The following is a 26,243-nucleotide window of genomic DNA, read 5'->3' on the forward strand; positions in this document are numbered from 1 at the left end:
AATAACTATGTCCTGGGGCATTTTTAAGTGGATAACCTCCTCCTGAGATTTTGGAGGAGGATTTTCTCAGAAATCTATGACAGAAATTTAGTGGTTTCTCTGCATCTCAGTCCTTTTCGCCAGTCTGTGGAAATAAGATAATGAAAGCAACTTTTTAACAGTGAAATGCCTCTACATATATACTCCTCAGGCCATCTTATCATGTGTGGTAAAGAGTACACCTGATATCATTATATTTTTCCCCTAAATTGTGCCATAGACTCCCGAAAGAAAGGATACTGCGGAGACATGGCTTAGCCACAGCCTGGGGGATGTTTCCAGAATGAGATTTTCACTCTGCCTGCTAGTTCAGCAAGGTTCACAGGAGAGCTTCTGTAAAGTTTGGAACGTAGGAGACGAGATACTGGCAGAAGTAAAGCTGTGAGGACCGGGCGTGAGTCGTGCTTCGGTAGCTCAGATGGCAGAGCACTTGCCCGCGAAAGTCAAAGGTCCCGAGTTTGAGTCTCGGTCGGGTACACAGTTTTAATCTGCCAGGAAGTTTCATATCAGCGCACACTCCATTGCAGAGTGAAAATCTCATACTTGTTTAGCTGTTTATCACTTGCACTTGGCACTTTACTATATACACTGACAGGAAAAAAGTCACAACACCAAAAAATAATTAATGTAGAATAATAAAGTTGTGAGAATATGTTTGTCTAGGTAACATATTTAAGTGATTAACATTGCAATATTACAGGTTAATGCATGCGCAAAATAAGCAAATGCAAATGTGAAATCCTGGTACATGTGCAGGTGTAACTGCCATAATGTTGAATGCAAACATGCAGATGTGCATTAATTGTGTTATGTAAATGCCAGGTGTCATTTTGAGGGCTGGAATTCCACACCTGTTGCACCTGGTCACTCATTAGTGGTACAGTTATTGCTGCTTGTGGATGGCACTGGTGTTGTCGTCGGATGATGTCCTGTACGTTCTCAATTGGAGTCAGATCTGGTGATCAAGCATGTCAAGGCAATGTGTCAACACTCTTTAGAACATGTTGGGCTACAACAGTGGAATGTGGGTGAGCATTATCCTTTTGGAAAACACTCCCGGGATGCTGTTCATGAATGGCAACACAACAGATTGAATAACCAGATTGATGTACAGGTTTGCAGCCATGGCATGTGGGATAGCCACGAGTATGCTCCTGCTGCTGTACAAAATCACATCCCAAACCATAAATGCAGTTGTAGGTCCAGCATGTCTTGCACCCAAACAGGCTGGTTGCAGGCCCTCAACTGGCCTCCCACTGATCAACACACATCTGTCATTGGCACTGTGGTAGAACTGTCTTCCAACAGAAAACAGAACAGACCTCCACGCCAATTTCCAAATTTCCATTGAGCTCCGATAAACATCAATGAACTCACAAACAGCAGGGGCTCGAGGTCTGTAGACTGCATGCTACAGGGCGTCTGGCTCAGAGCTGTCTTTGAAGTAACCGATGTGAAACAGTTCATTGTGCTACAGTGGTGCCAATGCTGCTCAAATTACTGCTGCAGATGCAGTGTGATGCCACAGCCAAATGCTGAACATGATATCTTCTCTATCAGCAGTGTCATGTGCCCATCCAGAGCCCAGTCTTCTTGCAATTTTACATTCTTGTGACAACCGTTGACAGCATCCATGTAAAGTGGCTACATTCCTGCCAATTTTTCCTGCAGTATCACAGAAGGAACACCCATTTCATCATAGTCCTATTGCAAGACCTTGTTACAAGACCTCATTCAATAATGGCATAAAGGCATTCCTGACTAACATCAACTCACCACATCCAATCTCAAAGGTAACTAATGCTCGTGACTGTTTCTGCATCTATTTAAATCAAACCTGATTTGCATGCTCATAGTGATGCTACGTGCAACTGTCACAAAATTTGAAGAGACATCATCTTTGAGATGGACAAACATGCCTACCAACTTTTGTTTATGTTGGACAACACCTTCTTGGTGTTGAAATTTTTTCCTTTCAGTGTATTAATAAAGGAATTACATTCATGATATCAGTGTGTCACATCATTATTTGATCCTTTGTCACCTTTATGATGTCATTTAGCACACCTGCAGTGTTAACTTTGATTTTACATCTTTTGAAAAAGATTCTTCAAAACTGCATGTAAATACATTTTCCTCTTACAATTTGTTCTAACAGTTTTCATGATGTGTGTGTTAAGTCTTTGGTCACGTGTCATGAGACATTACTGCAAGAAGTTTTGCATTTAATCCATATTATGTGATGTATTGCACAGCTGAAGGAGAAATGTATTTCAGATCTTATTGCAGTATGGACTGAGATATTGTTTTTAGTTCACAACATAGTTTGTTTGAACAAGCTAAATTTAAAAGATGCATCTTATTATTTTCAGTCTCATCTATCTGTTTACTCAAGCTGATGATTTGATTTTTTTGTATAACATTTTGAATTTTCAGCTAATTGTCCTTACCATATGCTGTGAATGGTGGTCTTAAGTGTGTTTTCTCCAGCCAAGCTGGTTGAAGTTGAGGCAATAACACTGTTTTGCCACTCCTGGTGAAGATGATTAAAACAATTGTTGAAATATTGTGCACAAGCATGGAATTTTTGACTCAGCTGACTATGTAAAAACATACTAGCTGCTTAATACACTGAGCAAACATCAGAAATGCAGTTTCATGGAAGCTTTTGATTTACTGAGGTCTTTTAAAGAAGGCACACATGATGTATAAACATTTTTTCATGTTCCAGATGCCATGCCTTTGTGTGTGATGTGACAGCAGATGATTGGGAGCCTCCTTTTGAAGCAAATAGTCTTGATATTGTTGCTGCAATATTTGTAATTTCAGCAATTCACCCAGACAGGTAGGTGTTTTTTCCACTTTGCACATTTGTGTTATTTTTCTTTTTTTTTCTCTTCAACTAAATGGGTAGAAGTAATTACACTTTTTATAAAATGATTTCATTTGCTCTACATTTCATCTCAAGTGACAATTTCAACTATATCACATATTCATGTAAAGGGCAGGCAGCTTGTGGAAAATAAAGGTATCTGTGAACTTTTCAGTCACGAAAGTCACAATATTGTAGCCAGTCACATAATCAATTTTAAGAATTGCAAGTAGTAAGATTCAGGAGATGAAAATAGAGCACTTTGTATACGTGGTGAAGGATTTCTTTTTAAGAACCTGCTGTTGTCATTTGACTCAACTGGGTGTGCTCATTTCCATAATTTTTCATTTTAAATTAATTATTTTAAAAGGCTGCTTGAAAAAGCAAATTTTTGGTCTCCAGAAACAGTACCCCATGCATTTCATCAACAAATTGAGTATCTTTGTTACTACTTAATTTTGATGGCAGTGAATTTATTGAGAGACTGTTATAGAGTATTTTGCTTTTGTTTTTTTTTTTTCTTTCAACCATTCATGAGTTATTTGGCATCTCTTGTGGAAAAGAGATGTTCCGTGTATGAGTAAAAAGTTGGAAAACATGGAAGTTATATTTAGTGGTGTAGGCTGACCTGAGCTGGGGTCTAGAGGCTGGAGGTGGGCAGCAACAATTGTTAACTTTGTGTTGAATGATGAAATAGTTTACAGATTTCACTACAAATGACTTTAGGTATAATTACCACTGCAGTTGGAGTCACAAACAATGACAGTCTAGTTTATGCATGTGCTGCTCAGCTACATCATGCATTCTCTAAAACCACTGAGCATTCAATAACGTTCTCAGCACTCTGCTACGAAAGGCGTAGCCAATGCAAACATTAAATGTGATCATAGCAAATTACTCAGTGAATTTTTATTCCATTTGTTGTGAGTTGCCACAGCTGATGGTGGTGAGCAACAAATTCTGTTTAAGCAAGCGGGACACATAATTTACAATATACACACTTTCTTTAGGTGCAGAGAATGAGTATGCACTTAACACATCTGTCGCTTGGAACTGGAAACAATTCAGTACTTGCCCATGTCTCGAGCTGTGCGAACTGCCAGCATTTGTGGTTCAGCCTATAGTCAGTATCCAGTGTGTGTTTTGTCCTTTTCCAAGCTGATATTGAATTAATACATCCATTTGTTTGGCAGGAAAGAATGTGAGTTCAGAATGATATTTTCACTCTGCAGCGGAGTGTGCACTGATATGGAACTTCCTGGCAGATTAAAACCGTGTGCCAGACCGAGACCCGAGCTCGGGACCTTTGCCATTTGTGGGCAAGTGGACCTTTACCATTTGTGGGCAAGTGCTCTACCATCTGAGCTACCGAAGCATGACACACACACTGTCCTCACAGCTTTACTTCCACCAGTACCTCATCTCCTACTTTCCAAACCTCACAGAAGCTCTCCTGTGAACCTTGCAGAACTAGCACTCCCAGAAGAAAGGGTAATGTGGAGACATGGCTTAGCCACAGCCTGGGGGATGTTTGCATTCTGCTTGGGTAGCTCAGATGGTAGAGCCCTTGCCCACGAAAGGCAAGGGTTCCGAGTTCGAGTCTCGGTCCGCCACACAGTTTTAATCTGTCAGGAAGTTGCAATGTGAGTTCAGTTTGCAAAGATATAATATTTTTGTGGAGGCAGCTGCCTCTCACTGATTACAGCTTTATACTGTAGTTTGCCCAGTCTAGTAATTGTTCACAAGTGTTCTCAGTGACTTACAGATTAAGTCTGTGAATGATTTGTTCCCTGATGTATATGACAATGAGCAACTGCGGTTTTACATTAAATAGTGATTGATATTTGCACATGTATTAAACATAACCTTAATCATCATTTTCTTTTACAGGTTCCGCCATGTTGCTGAGAAAATATTTTACTATCTCCGACCTGGTGGCCTCGTGGTTTTCAGAGATTATGGCCGCTATGACATGGCTCAGCTTAGATTTAAGAAGGGGCAGTGCTTAGGATCCAACTTTTATGCTCGTGGTGATGGAACAAGGGTTTACTTTTTTACTCAAGGTAAAAATTTTCTATTAGTTTACCAGAACACAAGTGTATACTCCTAAAATTAGGTGTGTCTAGGAATTAATGGAAATGAAATTTGTAAGTACTTGACAATACTGTAATAATCCAGGCAATTCTTGTACACTTAGATTGACGTATCAATTTTAGTGACAATATCTGACATTTGCATGTAAATTAGGGCCAAAACAGAATGAGTGATGTATTTAACAAACTCACTTCATAGAATTTCATATTCCGTAAGAAAACAATGTGCTTAATTATTATACAAACCACTAACATTTTAGATAGAAAAAATTGAATAGTTTTAAGATTGCAAAACTATCTGTTGATAACAAAGGCAGTTGATGACTGCAGGAGTTATAAGGTAAGGAAGATGTTTTTATATGTTACTTTGGTTACAGAATAATGAGATAGTGCTAAATAAATAAATAATGTAAAAAAAAGGTTGGCTTTTCAGTATGACATATGCAGCTGGTGTAATCTTTTCATACCAGTCAGATTTAAACCACGTTTTTGGCAGTCAACATTAAAACATGAAGAATATTTGCATGCATTAGTGAAGGCAAGAAATGTTGACCTCTGAAAAATCATTTTTGAAGTATCAAAGACAGGAATCTTACAAAAGTATTTAATATATCCTGACACTGGATTCATGTACATTTCAGTGTAAATGGATTTATCCTTGAACCTTATATCTCAAAGTAAAGATGCAGCTTTAAAAGAAAAAGAACAAACAGTAGAGATATGATACCTGTGTCACAATGCTGGAGCAGTTGTTGTCTGGTTGTTGATTAATTATTTTTCAGAGAAGGGTGATGGAGGGAGGGGCAGAGACAGGGGCAGAGAGTAAGCTACATTCCCTCAGTATTGTATTCCTTTTTTGAGTGTGATACAGTTTATTCTGTTACTGTGTGCAGCTGGTGGTTTGTCATGCTTCATGATGGAACTGATTTTATCATGTTAATTCGTACGTATTATTAGAAAAGGGAACACTGTTCATTTTCAGACCACTTCATTATGCACCAGTGTCTTCTATGAAACATGTACTGTATTGCATGAAGGGTGCGCATAATATGTATGTGTTAGAGCAGGAGAATCATTTTTGTTAGTAAGCATCTTGTGCCTCACCACTGGAGGAGCTATATTCCAGCAGGAGGCTGTTTGTTCCATTGTCTTATTTTAACCCTTGTTAGTAATGATAGGAACATTCTGTGACACTCAAAGGTGCACTCACATCATTCATCTAAATTGTGCAGTTAAAAAAGACTGGAACATTTACTTTGTAAATGGTGCTTCCATTAAAATGTAATGGCACATATATTATGTTTTTATGTGGTACAGATGTTCCTTAGTTCATATAGTTGCTTAACTGGAAGAGATATTATGTCATAAACAGTTGGTGTAAAACATTTCGTTACATGTTGAAAGATGATGAACAAGGAATATAACATTAAATGTCAAGTAATGTTGTGATTTAATGAAGTCATTATTGATACTGATACTGTGGAGACCAATATTTTGCTGTATAATTCCATGAGTAGAAACATTTGTTGGCCATCTACCACTTTTTATGTCAGTGGAGAATGATGAGCAGCACATTCTGATTGGTAGAAACTTTTAATTTGTGTTACTAGCTGGTGATTACATCAGAAGGAAAATGTACTTTAGAAAACAACAAAGTTGTGAGACAGGATTGCTGGCCAGGGAGCAACATTGTTGGTACTGACAATTGGCATATGTAAAATAACAAGAAGTAACCAGCTTCTAGAACTATTAGTGCCTTTCTTGAGGATGAAAGAGAGAAAAGTTGGGGAAGGTTAGAAAGAAAAAACAGTTCACTCGTGGGGGGACAAAGATCTTGACATTCACTACAGATGGGCCCTCCTCATCCTGGGGCCAGCTTACTTTCCCAAAGGAGGAACTACTTTCCTGAGAGAGGAACCACTTTCCCGAGGGAGGAACTAATTGTTCCAAAAGTTAGGATATTCTTATTCTTTTATATGTATCTATCCTCAGTACTAACAATTTTGCTTCCTCTCATAATTTACTAGCTGGCAATACCTGACTGAATGGTGTCATGAGAACATTAGAAATACTTTATTTATTTATTTATTGTTCCATGGGACAACATTAAGGAGAAGTCTCCATGGTCATGGAACAAGTCAATACATGAAATTGTAACACGATTGTAGAAACAGATAAAATGAAATATAAGAAACATATTCAGTTGTAGATTCTAGAAACAGATGAAATGAAATATAAGAAACATATTCAGGCTCAAGTCGTTAGTTTACATAAAGAAAATCAAGAATGTAACACTGGAATTTGCTTAATTTTTTAGCTCTTCCAGGAGCTCCTCGACAGAATAGAAGGAATGAGCCATGAGGAAACTCTTCAGTTTAGACTTAAAAGTGTTTGGCCTCCTACTAAGATTTTTGAGTTCTTGTGGTAGCTTATTGATATAGGTTTTCTCAAGATAGTACAGTGCAAATCAGTAGGTCAAAATATACAACACACAGCATACATAACATGCTTTATGAGAATAGGACAGGTAGTCTGTGAAGCTAAGGCAGTCAGTTGGCCATGGTCTTGATTAAGGAACTGTCTTGGTATTTGTGTTAGTGATCTTGGGAAACCATGGAAAATCCAACTCACGATCCTCTTGAATATGGGGTCAGTGTCTTAATAGCTGCACTGCCTCATTTGGTATGACCCTATTGTATAATGTTCCTTGATTTTCCCACAACTTGTTTCATGTCATTTGTAATAAAAATTGTAGTTTTGTTCTTCATTGCTGCATCTACTAAGGACGCCTGCTGATGACTCCTGGGCTTTATCTGGTAATTTTTAATATAAAACATAGTTCTGCTCTTCATTGCCACACACAGTGACAACCATTCATGACTCTTGGACAGTGAAAATGCTGCTGAGCCTCTTGCACCAAATCCAGACTTCTTTCCAGCCCTGTTTAATTATGCTCTACAGTCCATGCAGATAACGGAGTCATCAGATATTACTATCATGCATTTCAAATCTTGACACATTATTCCCTTGTGAAAGCAGTAAACCATGATCATGTATTGAAATGCGACAAGGTGATGTTCTTTCCCCCCTTCACTATTACCCACTACTGTAAGTAATCTTCAACTGTGTAGTATGCAGTACTTATGAAGGATTTTTCAGTTACCTTTGTAAACATATCCACCAAAGATTGGTACATGTACTTCCTTGTTGCATTAAGGATGCCCTATTTTTTTAAAATTGCTCTTCACAATGAGTGCGTGCATGCGCACACACGCACATGGTGCTGGCTCTACACTTCGTGCTAGTGCAGCATTTAGGCAGTTGGACTAGGGTAAGGTGAGGGTGGTATCTGATGGGGTGGGTGGAGCAAGGAGAGTGGTTGGGGTGGGTGGCAAGTGGCTTGGAAGGAGGCAGCTGGTTTGCTGGTTAATAATGGGGGAGGGAGGGCGTGGCAAGTGCATGGGCTCAGCGCATGATGCACAATTGTCAGAGCCGGAGGGGAGCAGCCAATGCTGAAGGTAATGTGAATTTGGAGAGGTTAGCAGGATGGAGGGAGGACAGACTGTTGGGTGGAGGGTATGAGGACAGTGCTTTATAAGAAGTTGAAGCCAGGACAATTATGGGAGCCTATAATCATCCTGGCCTGAATCTCCAGAAACCCACTAGCCCCACGACCTCCATTCAACAGTTAAACTCCCATCAGTTCTGTCCTCCCCTTGATGCAGATTCTCCAAAGTAGCAGAGATATGATCTTTTACAAAATTTGCTAATTCCTGAACACATTCTATTCCCATATTTGATTTGTATGTTATTATACTTGTACCTGACTTTTCCAGTTTCTTGTTTTATAAGATCCCACACTACTTTGCTCTGATTTTCTACATCATAAATTATTTTGTCACTGAATGGTATTTTTGCAGCAATCTGTACCCTCATTTTTTATAATAGTACTCCAGGAACTGTGGATTAGTGCAGTGCTTTTACAAAGAACTGAGAAATTTTTGTCTTTGAGAGTTTTCTAATACCCACAGTCATCCATCTGTTTTCATTAACTGCTGCTGTAGACATCACTGCTTTTGGAAATGTCTCCCCAGAAATTAATTTAAACACTATGTTTAGAGAATTTAACATCCACATTGTTTCGCAATTACCCTTCATCCCAGGTTTGATTTGCCTGTGCCCTAAATAAAGCGTGTTTTCTAATGTTCCAAGAAGATACTTTTGTAGGCGTACAATTATGCAGTTTTAATAAAGCCTGTTTCTAACTTTATTCTACGACGTAATGATCCAAAATGCCAAGATCTCTTATAGATTCTAAACAGTTTTCCCTGTCAATACCTATTAAATACATGGCCCAAAATAGAAGCTGGCTTTTTGAAACCCTCATAACAGTGTTTACCATTTGTGCCAGGTGAAAAGTACTCAATATGTTTAGCAAGTTGTGTGTTCATATTTGTATCTCCATATATAATTATGTTAGTTTTGGGGGCTGAGACTCTTTTTAGGACTTAAGTTAATTTGTTGAAGAAAGTCTCTATATTACAATTAGATGAATGGTAAACACACAGAATGATTGACTTGTTATAGATACCTAGCTATGTTGGATCAAGAGCTGCCAATTTAAAATGTTTATGTACACTAATTGTGGTCAGATCTTCTCTAGGTTTAAAATGTGTGCCACCCCCGATATAAATACATGATCCCCCACCCTTTAAGGTAGTTCTACAGTAGCATCCTGCAAATTCATATGATGATAGCACTATATGTAGTGATTCATCATCTCAGAACCATTACTCTGTAAAGGCATGGTTCTCCTACCCATGACAACAGGTATTTGACCATGGGTCATCCCATACCCATCTGCAGTACTCTCATTAATTAACTCTACCAATTCCAAATAATCCCCTCTAGCAACAGCGCAATGTGTACTCTGCCAGCAGTCGTCAGTGCCGTCTCCAGCATTGTATTGATTCGCCATACAGCACTGGAAAGATAAGAATAATCATGCCACGGGATAGCTCTACCATGTTCATCATATTGGTGCCACTAGTTAGGGAAGCTATCTTAGTCAGGTCACCACCTATGTTGTATGCCCTGTCCCTATGCAAGCTGTTCTCTGCCCCACATGCTGTCACTACCTGATCCTTACACAAAGATCCTAAACCAGGCCTGGCAAAGTGTGGCTTGTGAGACATTCCCTTCCAGTTAGTGCTTCCCTTTCTAACTGGGCGGTGTTGTCATGGCCTGGGTGCAGCCTACGATTCCTTTCATTTTGTTTATCAGGAGTTCTAGGCAAAGAAGAGAAAGCAGAAACGTGGAAGGAGTATATAGAGGGTCTATACAGGGACAATGCTCTTGAGGACAATATTATGGAAATGGAAGAGGTGATAGATGAATATGAAATGGGAGGTATGATACTGCCTGAAGAGTTTGACAGAGCACTGAAAGACCTGAGTCAAAACAAGGCCCCAGGAGTAGACAAATTTCCATTAGAACTACTGACAGCCTTGGGAGAGCCAGTCCTGACAAAACTCTACAACTGGTGAGCAAGATGTATGAGACAGGCGAAATACCCTCAGACTTCAAGAAGAATATAATAATTCCAATCCCAAAGAAAGCAGGTGTTGACTGATGTGAAAATTACCGAACTATCAGTTTAATAAGTCACAGCTGCAAAATACTAATGCGAATTCTTTACAGATGAATTGAAAAACTGGTAGAAGCCGACCTCGGGGAAGATCAGTTTGGATTCCGTAGAAATGTTGGAACACGCGAGGCAATACTGACCCTACGACTTATCTTAGAAGAAAGATTAAGGAAAGGCAAACCTATGTTTCTAGCATTTGTAGACTTAGAGATAGCTTTTGACAATGTTGACTGGAATACTCTCTTTCAAATTCTGAAGGTGGCAGGGGTAAAATACAGGGAGTGAAAGGCTATTTACAATTTGTACAGAAATCAGATGGATAAGAGTCGAAGGACAAGAAAGGGAAGCAGTGGTTGGGAAGGGAGTAACACAGGATTGTAGCCTGTCCCCGATGTTATTCAATCTGTGTATTGAGCAAGCAGTAAAGGAAACAAAAGAAAAGTTCGGAGTAGGTATTAAAATCCATGGAGAAGAAATAAAAACTTTGAGGTTCACCGATGACATTGCAATTCTGTCAGAGACAGCAAAGGACTTGGAAGAGCAGTTGAATGGAATGAACAGTGTCTTGAAAGGAGGGTATAAGATGAACATCAAGAAAAGTTAAACGAGGATAATGGAATGTAGTCGAATTAAGTTGGGTGATGCTGAGGGAATTAGGTTAGGAAATGAGGCACTTAAAGTGGTAAAGGAGTTTTGCTATTTGGGGAGCAAAATAACTGACGATGGTTGAAGTAGAGAGCATATGAAATGTAGGCTATGCAGTAGAGATAGGAAGATTGTGGAACAGGAGGGGAAAATTGCTGCCCTTCAGGCTGAGTTAGATGAGGCTAGGCGAGAACTGGGCAGGTTAAGGGGGGAGAAGGGTAAACAGGGGTGGGAAGTGGCAACAGGCATGAGGAGCAGGCCAAGAAATTCTTCTGACAGCTTTGTTATTAATGTACAAAATAGGTTTGACCTGTTGCCTCAGTCAGAAACTGATGAGCCTCTCACAGAAGTAGATGTAGACAGGGCTCAACAAGCTTTCAGCAGCAAATTGATTAAGAATGTAGGGAAGTCTGCAAAGAGAAAGAAAGTCTTGTTGCTAGGTAGTTCGCATGCTAGGGGTGTGGCCCAACTTCTGCAGGATGAATTAGGGTTGGATTACCAGGTCACAAGTTTTTTCAAACCTAGTGCTGAACTTGGGCAGGTTACAGAGGATTTAGGTTCACTATGTAAAGGTTTTACTAAGGAAGACACCGTGGTTATTGTGGGTGGGCCGGGCAACAGTATTGACAGAGATCCAAGGTACAGCATAAAGTGTGACCTGGCAAAGATTGCATCGGCGTCGAATCATACCGGTGTTGGGTTTGTGTCGGTTCTGGAGCGCCACGACCGACCTCATTTGACCTCTTCTGTCAGGAGAGTTAATTTGGAGTTGGAACGGCTACTTGGATCTGGTGCAGGGTCACACATTGGTGTGGTTCCTGTTGATTCACTCTGTAGGTGGGACTATACTAGACATGGCCTACACCTCAACAGGAAAGGGAAGGGTAAACTGGCTGGGCTGATAGCAGGAAATTTAAAGGGGGGAGGAACTACATCTCATGGTGGAAACTCTTTTTTAGTGTAAGATCAGTGTCCAGTGGCAAACTCAGCCAGGCAAGTACTAAAGATGTTAAAAAAGTTCAAGATACTCACAAAAGTAAAGTGAAAAATACTGTTAGTATATTTCATCAAAAATTGGGGGATTGAAGAATAAAATTGATGAGCTTCTGCTTTGTTTAGAAGATATACAAACTGAGAATGTAATAGATGTACTATGCCTGTCTGAGCATCACATTGTCACTGATATGCAAAAGGTTAGCATCAATGGGTACAAATTAGCTGCACATGTAAGTAGAGATAATATGATGAGAGGAGGAGTTGCCATATATGTCAAAAGCTTCCACAGTGCAAAAAATTTAGAAACTAAAAAATTTTGTGTAGAGCAACATATGGAAGCATGTGCCACTGAACTTAAACTAAATGATGTAACAGTGTATAGGTCCCCCTCAGGGAATTTCCAGCTATTTCTAGAAAACTTGGATGCTTTGTTGTGCTATCTGTCAGACAGGGGGAAGCAAATTATCATTTGTGGGGATTTCAATGTTGATTCCCTGAAAGAGTGTAATAGGAAGAATGACCTTTTAGTATTACTCAGTTCTTTCAATTTGAGCTCCGTCATTGATTTTCCTACTCGGATAACAAAGAACAGCAGTACATTGATAGATAACTTTTTTATAGACCAAGATAAGTTTAAGGACATAAATGCTTATCCTGTTGAGAATGGTCTTTCAGATCATAGTGCACAGCTTGTTACAGTACATGACATAGCTCCATGCAGTATAATAAATCAGACTTTCAAAGCAGTGCGTTCAATTAACAATATAAATATCGCAAACTTTAGGGAAAGCCTACAGCAGCTAGACTGGGATGAAGTGTATAAGGAACCCAATGCAAACTTGAAATATGACTTATTTCACAATACATTTTTAAGGGTATTTGAAAATTGTTTTCCCAAGAAAATAGTTAAACATAATTCCAAGAAAATATATAAAAAACCTTGGCTAACTAAAGGAATAAGAATATCTTGCAACCGCAAAAGAGAACTGTATCTAACAGCAAGAGGGAGTACTGACCCCGAAATTGTTCAATATTATAAAAACTATTGTGCGGTACTAAGAAAAGTTATTAAAAAGTCCAGAAGCATGTGTATCATGTCTGAGATCAGTAACTCTGATAATAAAATTAAAGCAATTTGGAATATTATTGAAAGGGAAACAGGGCAACCAAGAGCACAGGAAGACTTTAGTGCAATAAAACTGAATGACAAGTGCACTAACAAACAATCAGAAATTGAAAATATTTTGAATAATCATTTTTTAAATGTTGTGGAGAAAATAGGATCTAGATTTTCACTAGAAGAGGCAAGGCTATTAATAGAAGAGGCCATACCTGCGCAGTTTGAAACAACTGTAATTCCACCAACCTCTCCCTCTGAAATCAGTAAAATAATAAACTCACTGAAAAGTAAAAGCTCTTACGGAATTGATGGCATTTCCAGCAAAGTACTTAAAGCTTGTTCCCCACAGATAAGTAGGATTCTCAGCCACGTATGTAATAGCTCTTTGGAGCAGGGTGTTTTCCCTGATAGACTGAAATATGCCATTGTAAAACCATTGCATAAAAAGGGGGATACGTCGGATGTCAACAACTACCGCCCAATCTCTCTTCTGACAGCTTTATCAAAAATTTTTGAGAAAGTAATGTATTCAAGAGTAGCCTCCCATATTTGTAAAAATAAAGTACTAACAAAATGTCAGTTTGGTTTTCAGAAAGGCTTTTCAACAGAAAATGCTATATATGCTTTCACTGATCAAATATTAAATGCTCTGAATAACCGGACATCACCCATTGGTATTTTTTGTGATCTCTCAAAGGCCTTTGATTGTGTAAATCATGGAATTCTTTTAGATAAGCTAAATCATTATGGTTTGAGTGGGGCAGTGCACAAATGGTTTAATTCATACTTAACTGGAAGAATGCAGAAAGTTGAAATAAGTGGTTCGTGTAATGTTAAAACAACAGCTGATTCCTCAAACTGGGGTGCTATCAAGCACGGGGTCCCACAGGGTTCGGTCTTAGGTCCTTTACTGTTCTTGATATACATTAATGACTTACCATTCCACATTGATGAAGATGCAAAGTTAGTTCTTTTTGCTGATGATACAAGTATAGTAATAACATCCAAAAACCAAGAACTAAGTGATGTAATTGTAAATGATGTTTTTCACAAAATTATTAAGTGGTTCTCAGCAAACGGACTCTCTTTAAATTTTGATAAAACACAGTATATACAGTTCCGTACAGTAAATGGCACAACTCCAGTAATAAATATAGAATCTGAACAGAAGTCTGTAGCTAAGGTAGAATTTTCAAAATTTTTAGGTGTGTCCATTGATGAGAGGTTAAACTGGAAGCAACACATTGATGGTCTGCTGAAACGTCTGAGTTCAGCTACGTATGCTATTAGGGTTATTGCAAATTTTGGTGATAAGAATCTCAGTAAATTAGCTTACTATGCCTACTTTCATTCACTGCTTTCGTATGGCATCATATTCTGGGGTAATTCATCGTTGAGTAGAAAAGTATTCATTGCACAAAAACGTGTAATCAGAATAATTGCTGGAGCCCACCCACAGTCATCCTGCAGACATCTATTTAAGGATCTAGGGATCCTCACAGTAACCTCACAGTATATATATTCCCTTATGAAATTAGTTGATAATAATCCAACCCAATTCAAAAGTAATAGCAGTGTGCATACCTATAACACCAGGAGAAAGGATGATCTTCACTATGCAGGGTTAAATCTGACTTTGGCACAGAAAGGGGTAAATTATGCTGCCACAAAAGTCTTTGGGCACCTACCAAACAGCATCAAAAGCCTGACAGATAGCCAACTAACATTTAAAAATAAATTAAAAGAATTTCTAGATGACAACTCCTTCTACTCATTGGCTGAATTTTTAGATATAAACTAAGTAAAAAAAAAACCTTAATCATTAGTGTCATGCAATATTTTGTGTAATGTAATTTCTTGTATTGACATCTTTTATTAACCTGACACGTTCCACATCATTATGAAGTGTCGTATTCATGATCTATGGAACAAGTATTAATCTAATCTAATCTAGACTGGCAATGGCAAGGAAAGCATTTTTGAAGAAGAAAAATGTGTTAACATTGAGTATTGATTTAAGTGTCAAGGAGTCACTTCTGAAAGTATTTGTATGGAGTGTAGCCATGTATGGAAGTGAAACATGGACGATAAATAGTTGTGACAAGAAGAGAACAGAAGCTTTTGAAATGTGGTGCTACAGAAGAATGCTCAAGATTAGATGGGTAGATCACATAACTAATGATGAGGTATTGAATAGAATTGGGGGGAAGTGGAGTTTGTGGCACAACTTGACTAGAAGAAAGGATCGGTTGGTAGGACATGTTCTGAGGCATCAAGGGATCACCAATTTAGTAATGGAGGGCAGCGTGGAAGGTAAAAATTGAAGAGGGAGACCAAGAGATGGATACACTACGCAGATTCAGAAGGATGTAGGCTGCAGTAGGCACTGGGAGATGAAGAAGCTTGCACAGGATAGAGTAGCATGGAGAGCTGTGTCAAACCAGTCTCAGGACTGAAGACCACAACAACAACATACTGTGGTAAACAGACAACGCACATCATAAGGAAACTTGGAAAAGGCAGCTACAACCAACAATCAAAAAGTGTGTTGAGAGGTCCAGCGAAGTTGAAATGGGTTCCTTCCCCAAGGTAGTGTGGGTGCTGGTCAAGGGGGAGGGGGGGGGGGGGGTTGAAAGTTTGTGGCAGCCGTGAGCAGGCACTCCACCTCATGATCAATAGAAGGCTAGAACACATGCCAATGTGCTAGGAGTCGAGTGGGGCAGTGTCTCTTCAATTTTGAAGAGGCATCATCATTTCGTTAATCCTCTGGCTTTTGGCATTGTGTTCAGGTTTCCTTTCCTTAATATTGATGTGAAACAACTACTAACAAAGAGATAGAGGGGCTGGCCAGTACTTACCTCAGCTCAGTACAGCCGATAGATAGAATTATGCTGGAGGGCATGCTCCGCTACTGGGTATTGGAGAGAGGGGAAAGAAAGGGAAGAAGGGAAAGTGGACTTAGTTACTCACAACCCAGGTTATGAAGCAACGGGGAAAGGAAAACAGGGAAGGTAGCAAGGATGGAGGCATGGTTGTCAGAGGGAAGCCAAAGATATTCTACTGCAGGTACTGTGCCAGCTTCAAACCAAAGAGGATGCATACAGAAGTAAAGAGGTGTATAGTATAAAGATGTAGGATGGAAAGATGCATGAATGGCTAAAGAGGAAAGGGAAAGAGGAGAAGACTGAAAAGTAAATGGGAGTGAGGTTGTTTAACGTAGGTTCAGTCCAGGGGGATGGCGGGATGAAAGGATGTGCTGGAGTGCAAGTTCCCATCTCCGCAGTTCAGAGGGACTGGTGTTGGGTGGGAGAAGCCAAATGGCACATACGGTGTAGCAGGTTCCTAGGTCCCTAGAATTATGCTGGAGGGCATGCTCCGCTACTGGGTATTGGACATCTCCTAGGCGGACAGTTCGTCTGTGTCCGTTCATGCGCTCAGCCAGTTTAGTTGTTGTCATACCAATGTAAAAGGCTGTGCAGTGCAGGCATGTCAGCTGATAAATGACATGTGTAGTCTCACACGTGGCCCTGCCTTGGATTGTGTATGTTTTCCCAGTAGCGGGGCTGGAGTAGGTGGTTGTGGAGGGATGCATGGGGCAGGTTTTGCAGCGGGGTCGGTTACAGGGGTAGGAACTGCTGGGTAGAGAAGGTAGTCTGGGAATATTGCAGGGTTTAACAAGGATGTTACAAAGGTTAGGGGGACGACGAAAGGCAACTCTGGGTGGTGTGGGGAGAATTTTGTCAAGGGATGATCTCATTTCAGGGGTTGACTTGAGAAAGTCATATCCCTGTCGGAGTAATTTATTGATGTATTCGAGGCCAGGATAATATTGGGTGACAAGGGGCATGCTTCTGTGTGGTCTGAGGGTAGGAATATTGTTGTTGGACGGGGAGGAATGTATTGCTCGGGAGATCTGTTTGTGGACAAGGTCTGCAGGATAGTTGCGGGAGAGGAAAGCACTGGTCAGGTTATTGGTGTAATTGTTGAGGGATTCGTCACTGGAGCAGATACGTTTGCCACAAATACCTAGGCTGTAGGGAAGGGAGCGTTTGATGTGGAATGGATGGCAGCTATCAAAGTGAAGGTACTGTTGTTTGTTGGTGGGTTTGATATGGACAGAGGTGTGGATGTGAGCTTCAACAAGATGAAGGTCAACATCCAGGAAGGTGGCTTTGGTTTTGGAGAAGGACCAGGTGAAATTCAGATTCGAAAAGGAGTTGAGGTTATGGAGGAAATTAAGGAGTGTTTTGTTCGGTTTATAGTCCACTTCTCTTTTTCTATTTATTTATTTAACATTCCATTATTTAACATTCCATAGTTTTAACGTTCGTTATTCGCTGTTTTCCAGCCAACAATCACTGCCAACAATCTCTTCCACACCTATCAGTATCATCCAATTCCGTCGATTTCGTGTTGCTGGTGATATTTTTGTGCTATTGCCTATCTTTCTCTGCCACAGGAAACATTTTTTGGAACATTTCTGCGCCACCAGCGAACTTTTTTGCGGCACCCGCGAACTTTTCTGCGGCACGCGCGATCTTTTTTGCGCACGTGCGATCTTTTTTGCGTCATGCGCGATCTATTTTTCGCTACTCGCTATCTCTGTTTTTGAGCAGCGTGTGTTCTTTTTCCCCTGATCTGGACATACTTGCTTGGTCTGGTCAACTTTTTCCGTATTTTTCTTATTTGGTGGTCTTTCTTTGGTATTTAACGTTACCAACACAATTTCTTTCTTTCTCGCCCTTCCTTCCGTGTTTTATTCCTTCTTATGATTACTATTCTAACTTCAGTTATTTAATTTCCCTACCCACCAGTTACCCACTATGTACCCTAATCCTATACCACATTATTTACATTCATTCCGGAAACATGCATTTACCGTAGCCAAACTGCAATCACACATACTTTTCCTCCGTTCCTGCTTAACCTTTGGAATTACCCCTAAAGGACTTATCTTAAAAGTTCCCATCTCTGGGTGCAATTCCTCCTTCCACCGATCTCTCCTGGACTTCCAGAACCTTCAATCCTTAGCCCTTACCCAACTTGTCCTGAATCTCTACACTACTTCATGTAACCACCACTCCCAACAGCTCCTATCTCTCTTCAAAGTCCTCCACCTCTCAAACCCTTGCTTGGAGAACACACTCAGGAACATCATCCTAGAAGCCAGCCACAAACTTGAGTCCCATGCCACACACCACCTGAAAAAACTATCCACAGTGCTAGTGCAACACCTAAGAAGTGGGGTCCCTCTCCCTATCCCTCACAAACAACAACCACAACAGAACCGTCAACAAACCCCCCTCATAGCCATCAAACCTAGCCTAGCCACCCTACTCAATCTCCCCATCCCAGCACATACCCCACACAGACCAAATCTCAACTATAACCACAGTTAAATGCCACATATCACCAACTCCAATTCAGTTCTAAACCTCTCATCCAGATCCCTCTCTCCTCAAGAGACATCTGTTCTATCAAAAGGCTTAACCTTTAGCCCCACACCTAAATTCAACCACACTGCCCTGGTTAAAGATCTCCTCTCTTTCACCCGGAACCTCAACTGGAAATATCACTTCACTACCCAAACACAGCCCCCAAATACTAGACCCAGTGTTGAACCTTGTTTAGAACAGTTCCGACCGCCTTCTCAAAGGGATCCTCCTCCCCTCCCCCAAAACCATCCCTTGCAGACATTTCAGGAATTCCTCACATCCCGTGTTGCCTCCCAGTCCTTCTTGAAGAACATCCCGACAACCCCCAACATCACCGCAGCTGAATCCCATGCCATTAAGCAGCTGAAAACAGACCGCTCTATTGTAATCCTTCCGGCGGATAAAGGCTCCACAACTGTGGTACTTGACCGTGTGGAGTATGTGGCAGAAGGACTGCGTCAACTCTCCGACACCTCAACCTACAAAGCTGTTACCCAGGATCCCATTCCCTCCATTCAGACTGAGCTGCAGAAAATCCTAAAAATCCAAGGTCCCTCACAAGGCCTCACAATGGCTTCCATAGACTTACTCACTCCACCTGAGCCACGTACCCCTACCTTCTACCTATTACCCACAATCCACAAAGAGAACCATCCTGGCCGTCCCATTGTAGCAGGCTTCAAAGCCCCAACAGAACGTATCTCAGCTCTGGTAGACCAACACCTCCAACCTATCACCTGCAGACTCCCATCCTACATCAAGGACACAAACCACTTCCTAGAACGCCTCAAATCCATTCCCACTCCTCTCCCACCTGAAACCTTTCTTGTCACCATAGATGCTACATCCCTTTACACAAACATCCCACACACCAATGGTCTCTCTGCCCTTGAGCACTACCTCTCCCAACGCCCACCCGAAGTTCTCCCAAAAACCTCGTTCCTTATCACACTTACCAACTTCATCCTCACCCATAATTACTTCACTTTTGAAGGCCAGACCTACAAACAAATCAGGGGAACTGCCATGGGAACCAGGATGGCTCCATCCTATGCCAACCTCTTCATGGGCTGCATGGAGGAGGCTTTCCTGAAGACCCAACAGCTGCTTCCCCTGGCCTGGTATAGGTTTATAGATGACATCTTTGTGGTCTGGAAGAAACACTCCTTAATTTCCTCCATAACCTCAACTCCTTTTCGAATCTGAATTTCACCTGGTCCTTCTCCAAAACCAAAGCCACCTTCCTGGATGTTGACCTTCATCTTGTTGAAGCTCACATCCACACCTCTGTCCATATCAAACCCACCAACAAACAACAGTACCTTCACTTTGATAGCTGCCATCCATTCCACATCAAACGCTCCCTTCCCTACAGCCTAGGTATTTGTGGCAAACGTATCTGCTCCAGTGACGAATCCCTCAACAATTACACCAATAACCTGACCAGTGCTTTCCTCTCCCGCAACTATCCTGCAGACCTTGTCCACAAACAGATCTCCCGAGCAATACATTCCTCCCCGTCCAACAACAATATTCCTACCCTCAGACCACACAGAAGCATGCCCCTTGTCACCCAATATTATCCTGGCCTCGAATACATCAATAAATTACTCCGACAGGGATATGACTTTCTCAAGTCAACCCCTGAAATGAGATCATCCCTTGACAAAATTCTCCCCACACCACCCAGAGTTGCCTTTCGTCGTCCCCCTAACCTTTGTAACATCCTTGTTAAACCCTGCAATATTCCCAGACTACCTTCTCTACCCAGCAGTTCCTACCCCTGTAACCGACCCCGCTGCAAAACCTGCCCCATGCATCCCTCCACAACCACCTACTCCAGCCCCGCTACTGGGAAAACATACACAATCCAAGGCAGGGCCACGTGTGAGACTACACATGTCATTTATCAGCTGACATGCCTGCACTGCACAGCCTTTTACATTGGTATGACAACAACTAAACTGGCTGAGCGCATGAACGGACACAGACGAACTGTCCGCCTAGGAGATGTCCAATACCCAGTAGCGGAGCATGCCCTCCAGCATAATTCTAGGGACCTAGGAACCTGCTACACCGTATGTGCCATTTGGCTTCTCCCACCCAACACCAGTCCCTCTGAACTGCGGAGATGGGAACTTGCACTCCAGCACATCCTTTCATCCCGCCATCCCCCTGGACTGAACCTACGTTAAACAACCTCACTCCCATTTACTTTTCAGTCTTCTCCTCTTTCCCTTTCCTCTTTAGCCATTCATGCATCTTTCCATCCTACATCTTTATACTATACACCTCTTTACTTCTGTATGCATCCTCTTTGGTTTGAAGCTGGCACAGTACCTGCAGTAGAATATCTTTGGCTTCCCTCTGACAACCATGCCTCCATCCTTGCTACCTTCCCTGTTTTCCTTTCCCCGTTGCTTCATAACCTGGGTTGTGAGTAACTAAGTCCACTTTCCCTTCTTCCCTTTCTTTCCCCTCTCTCCTCCCTGATGAAGGAACATTTATTCCGAAAGCTAGGAACTAAAATTTTTGGTTGTTTTTTGTGTTTCTATCGGCTGTACTGAGCTGAGGTAAGTACTGGCCAGCCCCTCTATCTCTTTGTTAGTAGTTGTTTCACATCTTTATATGAGCCTGTTGCCATTCCATCATGATGCAGCCCTCTATTCCAACAACGCACCCAGCCTTTTTACTTCTCTCCTTTTCTGCTAACCCGCTCTCCCCTGTTCTCCGTCTAACCTCCTGACTACACCTAGCTGCCCCATTTTCCATCTTGTCCCTACACGCTCCTAGCAGCACTTTACCATCCCCCACTCCTACCGTGCTATCCCTCCTCCTCTCTGCTCCAGTTTCCTCCATACCCCCACCCGGCTGCATCTCCCAGAATGCTCTGCTGCTCGCAGTCTGGCTCGAGCTGCCAGAGACTGTGTGTGTGTGTGTGTGTGTGTGTGTGTGTGTGTGTGTGTGTGTGTGTTTGTGTTTGTGTTTGTGTGTGGTGTTTAATTTTGACAAAGGCCTTGTTGGGATTGTGTGATTGTCATTTTGTTGTGCATTTCTATCAGTTAGCATCTCCACTATATCGTGAGTAGTAAATTTTCTTTTAATTATATTATAAACAAGGAAAATTTGTGTTATTTCGCAAGATGCTGTAAATTGAAATAAGAATACAAGGAAGTAAAATTTTCAAGGCTTCCTTTCATTTTTGATGAAGTCTCTTAAGAGTTTTGTAATTGTCTTAATAATTTTAGTCTTGGAGTAGTTAGAAGTTATTTTCAAGGAAAAGTTTGCGGGTTTCAAAATGATCTATTCATGCTCTCCAGAACAGAATCAGATGCCAAAATTTTTAAATTATGGAATAAGATTGGTACATAAAATTCATGGTCTCACTTTTAAAATGAAATCTTTTTTGGATCAAAATACATTTGTGAAGTACATTAGATCTGCTAGCATAGTGCAGTGTCCAGTGAGTCATTGGAAAATGAACTTCATTTCATTGCAACACAAATTGAAATAGAATTGGGGATCTTGTCAAGACCAAGTTAAATAATTTCAACCTGAGTATTTAAATATTTCACTAACATAAGTATAAGAGTTTGTAACACTCCTTCCTACTCATGGCTAGAGTCTACTGCACATGTCCTACTTCTAGATTTTGAGGCTCCTCTCCTCTCAACTCTAGCAGCTGGAACCTGTTGCTTGTAGACCCAGCAAAACTGTCAGACCATATCATCCTCCTGCTAGTCCTCCTGTGAACTCACCACTGCCTTCTCTCATGCTCATTAGCTCTCTTGTACTTCAGTCCAGCTTTCCATGAAGAGCACACGTCCCCTCCTGTTCCTCTGTTAATCTATTCCTGCTGTGTATTTTCCAGTTCCAGGAGAGGGCCACAGTGACCTCCTCAGAATCCTCCTTGTCACATTCCCCTTGCCCCTCGCCAGTCAAACAACTCCGACAATGCAATCTCAATCTGCTCTTTACTTTTGTACAACAGCTTCCAGAGAAATATACCTATAACAGACTTAAATTTGAAACACTAAAGGACTACATAAAATTTATTAATGAGTTGGAATCCAAAAGTAACAATATTTTTTTTCTTAAAGTATCTTTGTTTATTCATCAACAGTAGTGGAAGCACTTGTAACACTCACTTTTGTTATGGTGTTCAGCTCCTTCAGCAATTCTATTTTCATCTTGTCAATGGGAGCAGAACGATGTCCTTTAATGGTTCATTTCAGCCTCAATAATAGAAAGAAGTCACAAGGGTCCAGTGAGTACGGTGCTGAGGCAACGTAATGTTTGTGTTTCTTGCTTTAAAACCATGAAAAAACCATTATGATGTGAGCAGGAGCATTATCATGAATGAATTTCCACAAGTGGTTTTGCTCTATATTCTTTTGATTGCTTCATGGAAATGGCATATAAGTTCCAGGTCGTATTCCTTATTGATTGTGTGTCCATAAGGCAGGAACTCATGATGCACTACCCCATTGAAATTGAAGAAAGCAGTGAGAAAAACCTTCACATTTCATTAGACTTGTCGAATTTTTTTTTTTTTTTTTTTTTTTTTTTTTTTTTTTTTTTTTTTTTTTTTTTTTCCCCCCCCAGTCTTGGCCCTTCAGACAGTTTCCATTGGAACAACTGGGCCTGGGTTTCGATGTCATACCCATGTTTTGTCACCTCTTATAACTTACCTTAGAAGTTCTGGATCATTGTAGACTTCATTCAGTAATTCCTGAGCGATGTCTAAGCAGCATTGTTTTTGATCAAAATTCAACAGTTTCAAAACAAACTTTGCTGTTACACATTTCATGCCCAAAACATGCAAAAACATTGCTTGGTACGAGCTGAAGGATGCACAGAGATCATCAGCAACCTTTATGATGGTGATTCAGTGATTTTCTAGAACCATTTTCTTTACTACTTCCACATTGTTGTCAATAATTAGTGGGCTAGGCCATCCAGGTTGTCTTCAGTGCCTTCTCGACACGCTTTTAAAAATTTATACCACACATAAACTCATGTGTTACTCATAGATTTGCCAAAAGCCACAGTCAACATTAATCCACTTTTCAAGCAAAATTTAATGAAACTTCCTCGATCCATCTTTTTCATAAGTAAAAATTCGCCAAGCACTTGAAAACAGGTATAACCTTTTTGATGGTCAGCGATAAACTACATATTCAGAACATCTGAAAATGCAAATATACATCAGGAACATGTGTACCAACAAGATAAAAAAAGTTTTGAAATTTTCCATTACTTTTTCATCACACCTTGTATGTTTATTTCACTACAAAAGAATGTAACCTCTGATAATGTCTCATGTTTTTTACCATTGCAAGCTCAGTAAAGTCAAACACAAGGTTATTCGATAATGTCAGTTGTATATAAACAAATGTGTGACAGAAGTCTTACATGACAGAAACTTAAAACAAGATTAGTTATTTGCTAAACGTAAAACAGAGAAACAAAATCTTTACTTGTATGACAATAAAGAAGTCACTTGTGCAGCTATTCACAGCAAAAGGTATTTATAGATATATGGAATATACATAGCTTTTATGAGCATTGAGTTCAGTATATACATAAAAGGCAGCCCTGGAAAATGACTATCAGAAATTCAATATACAGGCTAACCTGCAATAACATCCACGAAATATATTGCAAAAGATATTAAAAAAGACAGGAAAGAATAAAAATATGAGTACAGTCAAAACTTATGTTTTGACAAGCATTATAATGACACTTGTTCCCAACTGCTATCTTGTCAAAGACGTTGAAGAAATTGTCTTGGCAATCACGTAAAGTGATTTAAGGGGACTAGGGGGTGGGGGGGGGGGGGTGGGGACTAAATCAGCATTAGTACTTAGGGATCTGTACACAGTACCTGCCAAGTTTGAGTCCAATACTTAAGAACTGCACCACTTCAAACTTTATTCCGATCTGTTGTAGTGGGCAGATAGTACTACTTTCATATCTCTCTCTTTTTGTCTTGACTGTGTTATATTTGTTGCCTTTCAGATAAATTTAACCATGATGTATTTTCTTTTCATTACAGATGAAGTGAGAAATATTTTCACAGCTGCTGGTTTCTTGGAAGAGCAAAATCTCATAGATAGGCGGCTTCAAGTGAATCGCAGCAAAATGCTTAAAATGTATCGTGTCTGGATTCAAGCAAAGTATAGAAAACCAGTTTGCAGCTGACTGATATTCCATATTTTATGGACATGATTGTATATAATACAATAAATTTAATTATTTATATATAATACAATGTTGGTGGTTTCATTTACTTATATTATACTACAGTCGTCCACTTCAGCCATCTGAGTGCAACAGTTCAGTAAATCACAACTTGCAAATGCAAATAATCTTGTACAACATGTGATGAACTGATAAAATGGGCAAGTCTGGTTTTCTTAATAATATTCAGATATTTTCCTTGAAGCTACACATGAACCAGTCGTTATTTTTAGCTTGGGTCTGTAGCCATTAATAATGTATTGAAAGAAGTCGTTTTCCTGTGTGAGGCTTTTTTTTTTTTTTGTTTGTTTGAAACTAACACTTCATTTAATTAATGATTAATCCAATTTTACCCCCTTGGGGTTTGTTGTTTACTAGGCTTACCATGAATTTGCTGGACTATTCTACAGGACTTTTAAAAATAAAATGTTTATTACCTTTGAGTTGTAACTTAAAATTTTATTGTTCATACACTTGACTGTTGCAGTTTAACAGTGCCCCTGTCCAAAGCAAAAATATAGAAGAACATTGTTGAACTGATAGTCTTGATTTATAAACACACACTCTTTTCTGAATGCAAACTTCCATGAATAAAAAACTTAATAGTAGATAGCATCTTGTAAACTGCATACAGGTGTGGACAATCGAGCTAATGTGGGTGCCCATGTGTGCCAGCATTGCTTGCCTTTGAGCGCCGTCAGCTTTCAGCTCACCCTCTACCTATCTGCTAACACCTCTCATTTGTTATGATGTCTGTGGCAACATGGCAAAGCGGACCTGTTTATCTTGTGTCATTAGTGTTGATGTTGTCAAAGTCCCATTGGGCTTGTGATAGGACAAAATCAGTGAGGGGGAAAAGGGCTGAGGAGGAGTTAAGGTCCTCAAAACAAAAATTGGTCAAACCCCTACACATAAACTCACAGTGGGAGGAAAATTACTTTTTTATTGGAATGCATACTAGCCCAAAGTTTCTGTTTTGTAACATGTGGCATTGATTTAAAAAAGGATGGAAGAAGTTGGTATCTAGCAGGAAGTACCAACAATACACTGCGTCCCACATCATACCAATCTGCGGGCAAAATGTGTTAAAATAAGTGGTGTCGTAGCTGTTGTAAAAACAGTTAATAAACTGACATCAGCAATTTAAATTCTG

The 26,243-nt window shown here is 40.3% G+C and overlaps 1 protein-coding gene across 2 annotated transcripts in view; it reads left to right on the top strand.

Annotated features, from left to right (window-relative positions):
• Nucleotides 1-25,121, top strand: part of LOC126355762 (tRNA N(3)-methylcytidine methyltransferase METTL2) — a 46,936-nt gene extending 21,815 nt beyond the window's left edge. For both annotated transcript variants that reach the window (XM_050006164.1, XM_050006163.1), the window contains exons 4-6: nt 2,771-2,884; nt 4,802-4,974; nt 24,906-25,121. In XM_050006164.1, coding sequence (XP_049862121.1) covers nt 2,771-2,884; nt 4,802-4,974; nt 24,906-25,051 — 433 coding nt within the window. In that variant the 3' untranslated portion in view covers nt 25,052-25,121. The remainder of the gene's footprint in view (nt 1-2,770; nt 2,885-4,801; nt 4,975-24,905) is intronic.
• The last annotated feature ends 1,122 nt before the right edge of the window (nt 25,122-26,243 follow it).

This window comes from Schistocerca gregaria, chromosome 3 (assembly GCF_023897955.1).
Source record: "Schistocerca gregaria isolate iqSchGreg1 chromosome 3, iqSchGreg1.2, whole genome shotgun sequence".
NCBI classification, from domain to species: domain Eukaryota; kingdom Metazoa; phylum Arthropoda; class Insecta; order Orthoptera; family Acrididae; genus Schistocerca; species Schistocerca gregaria.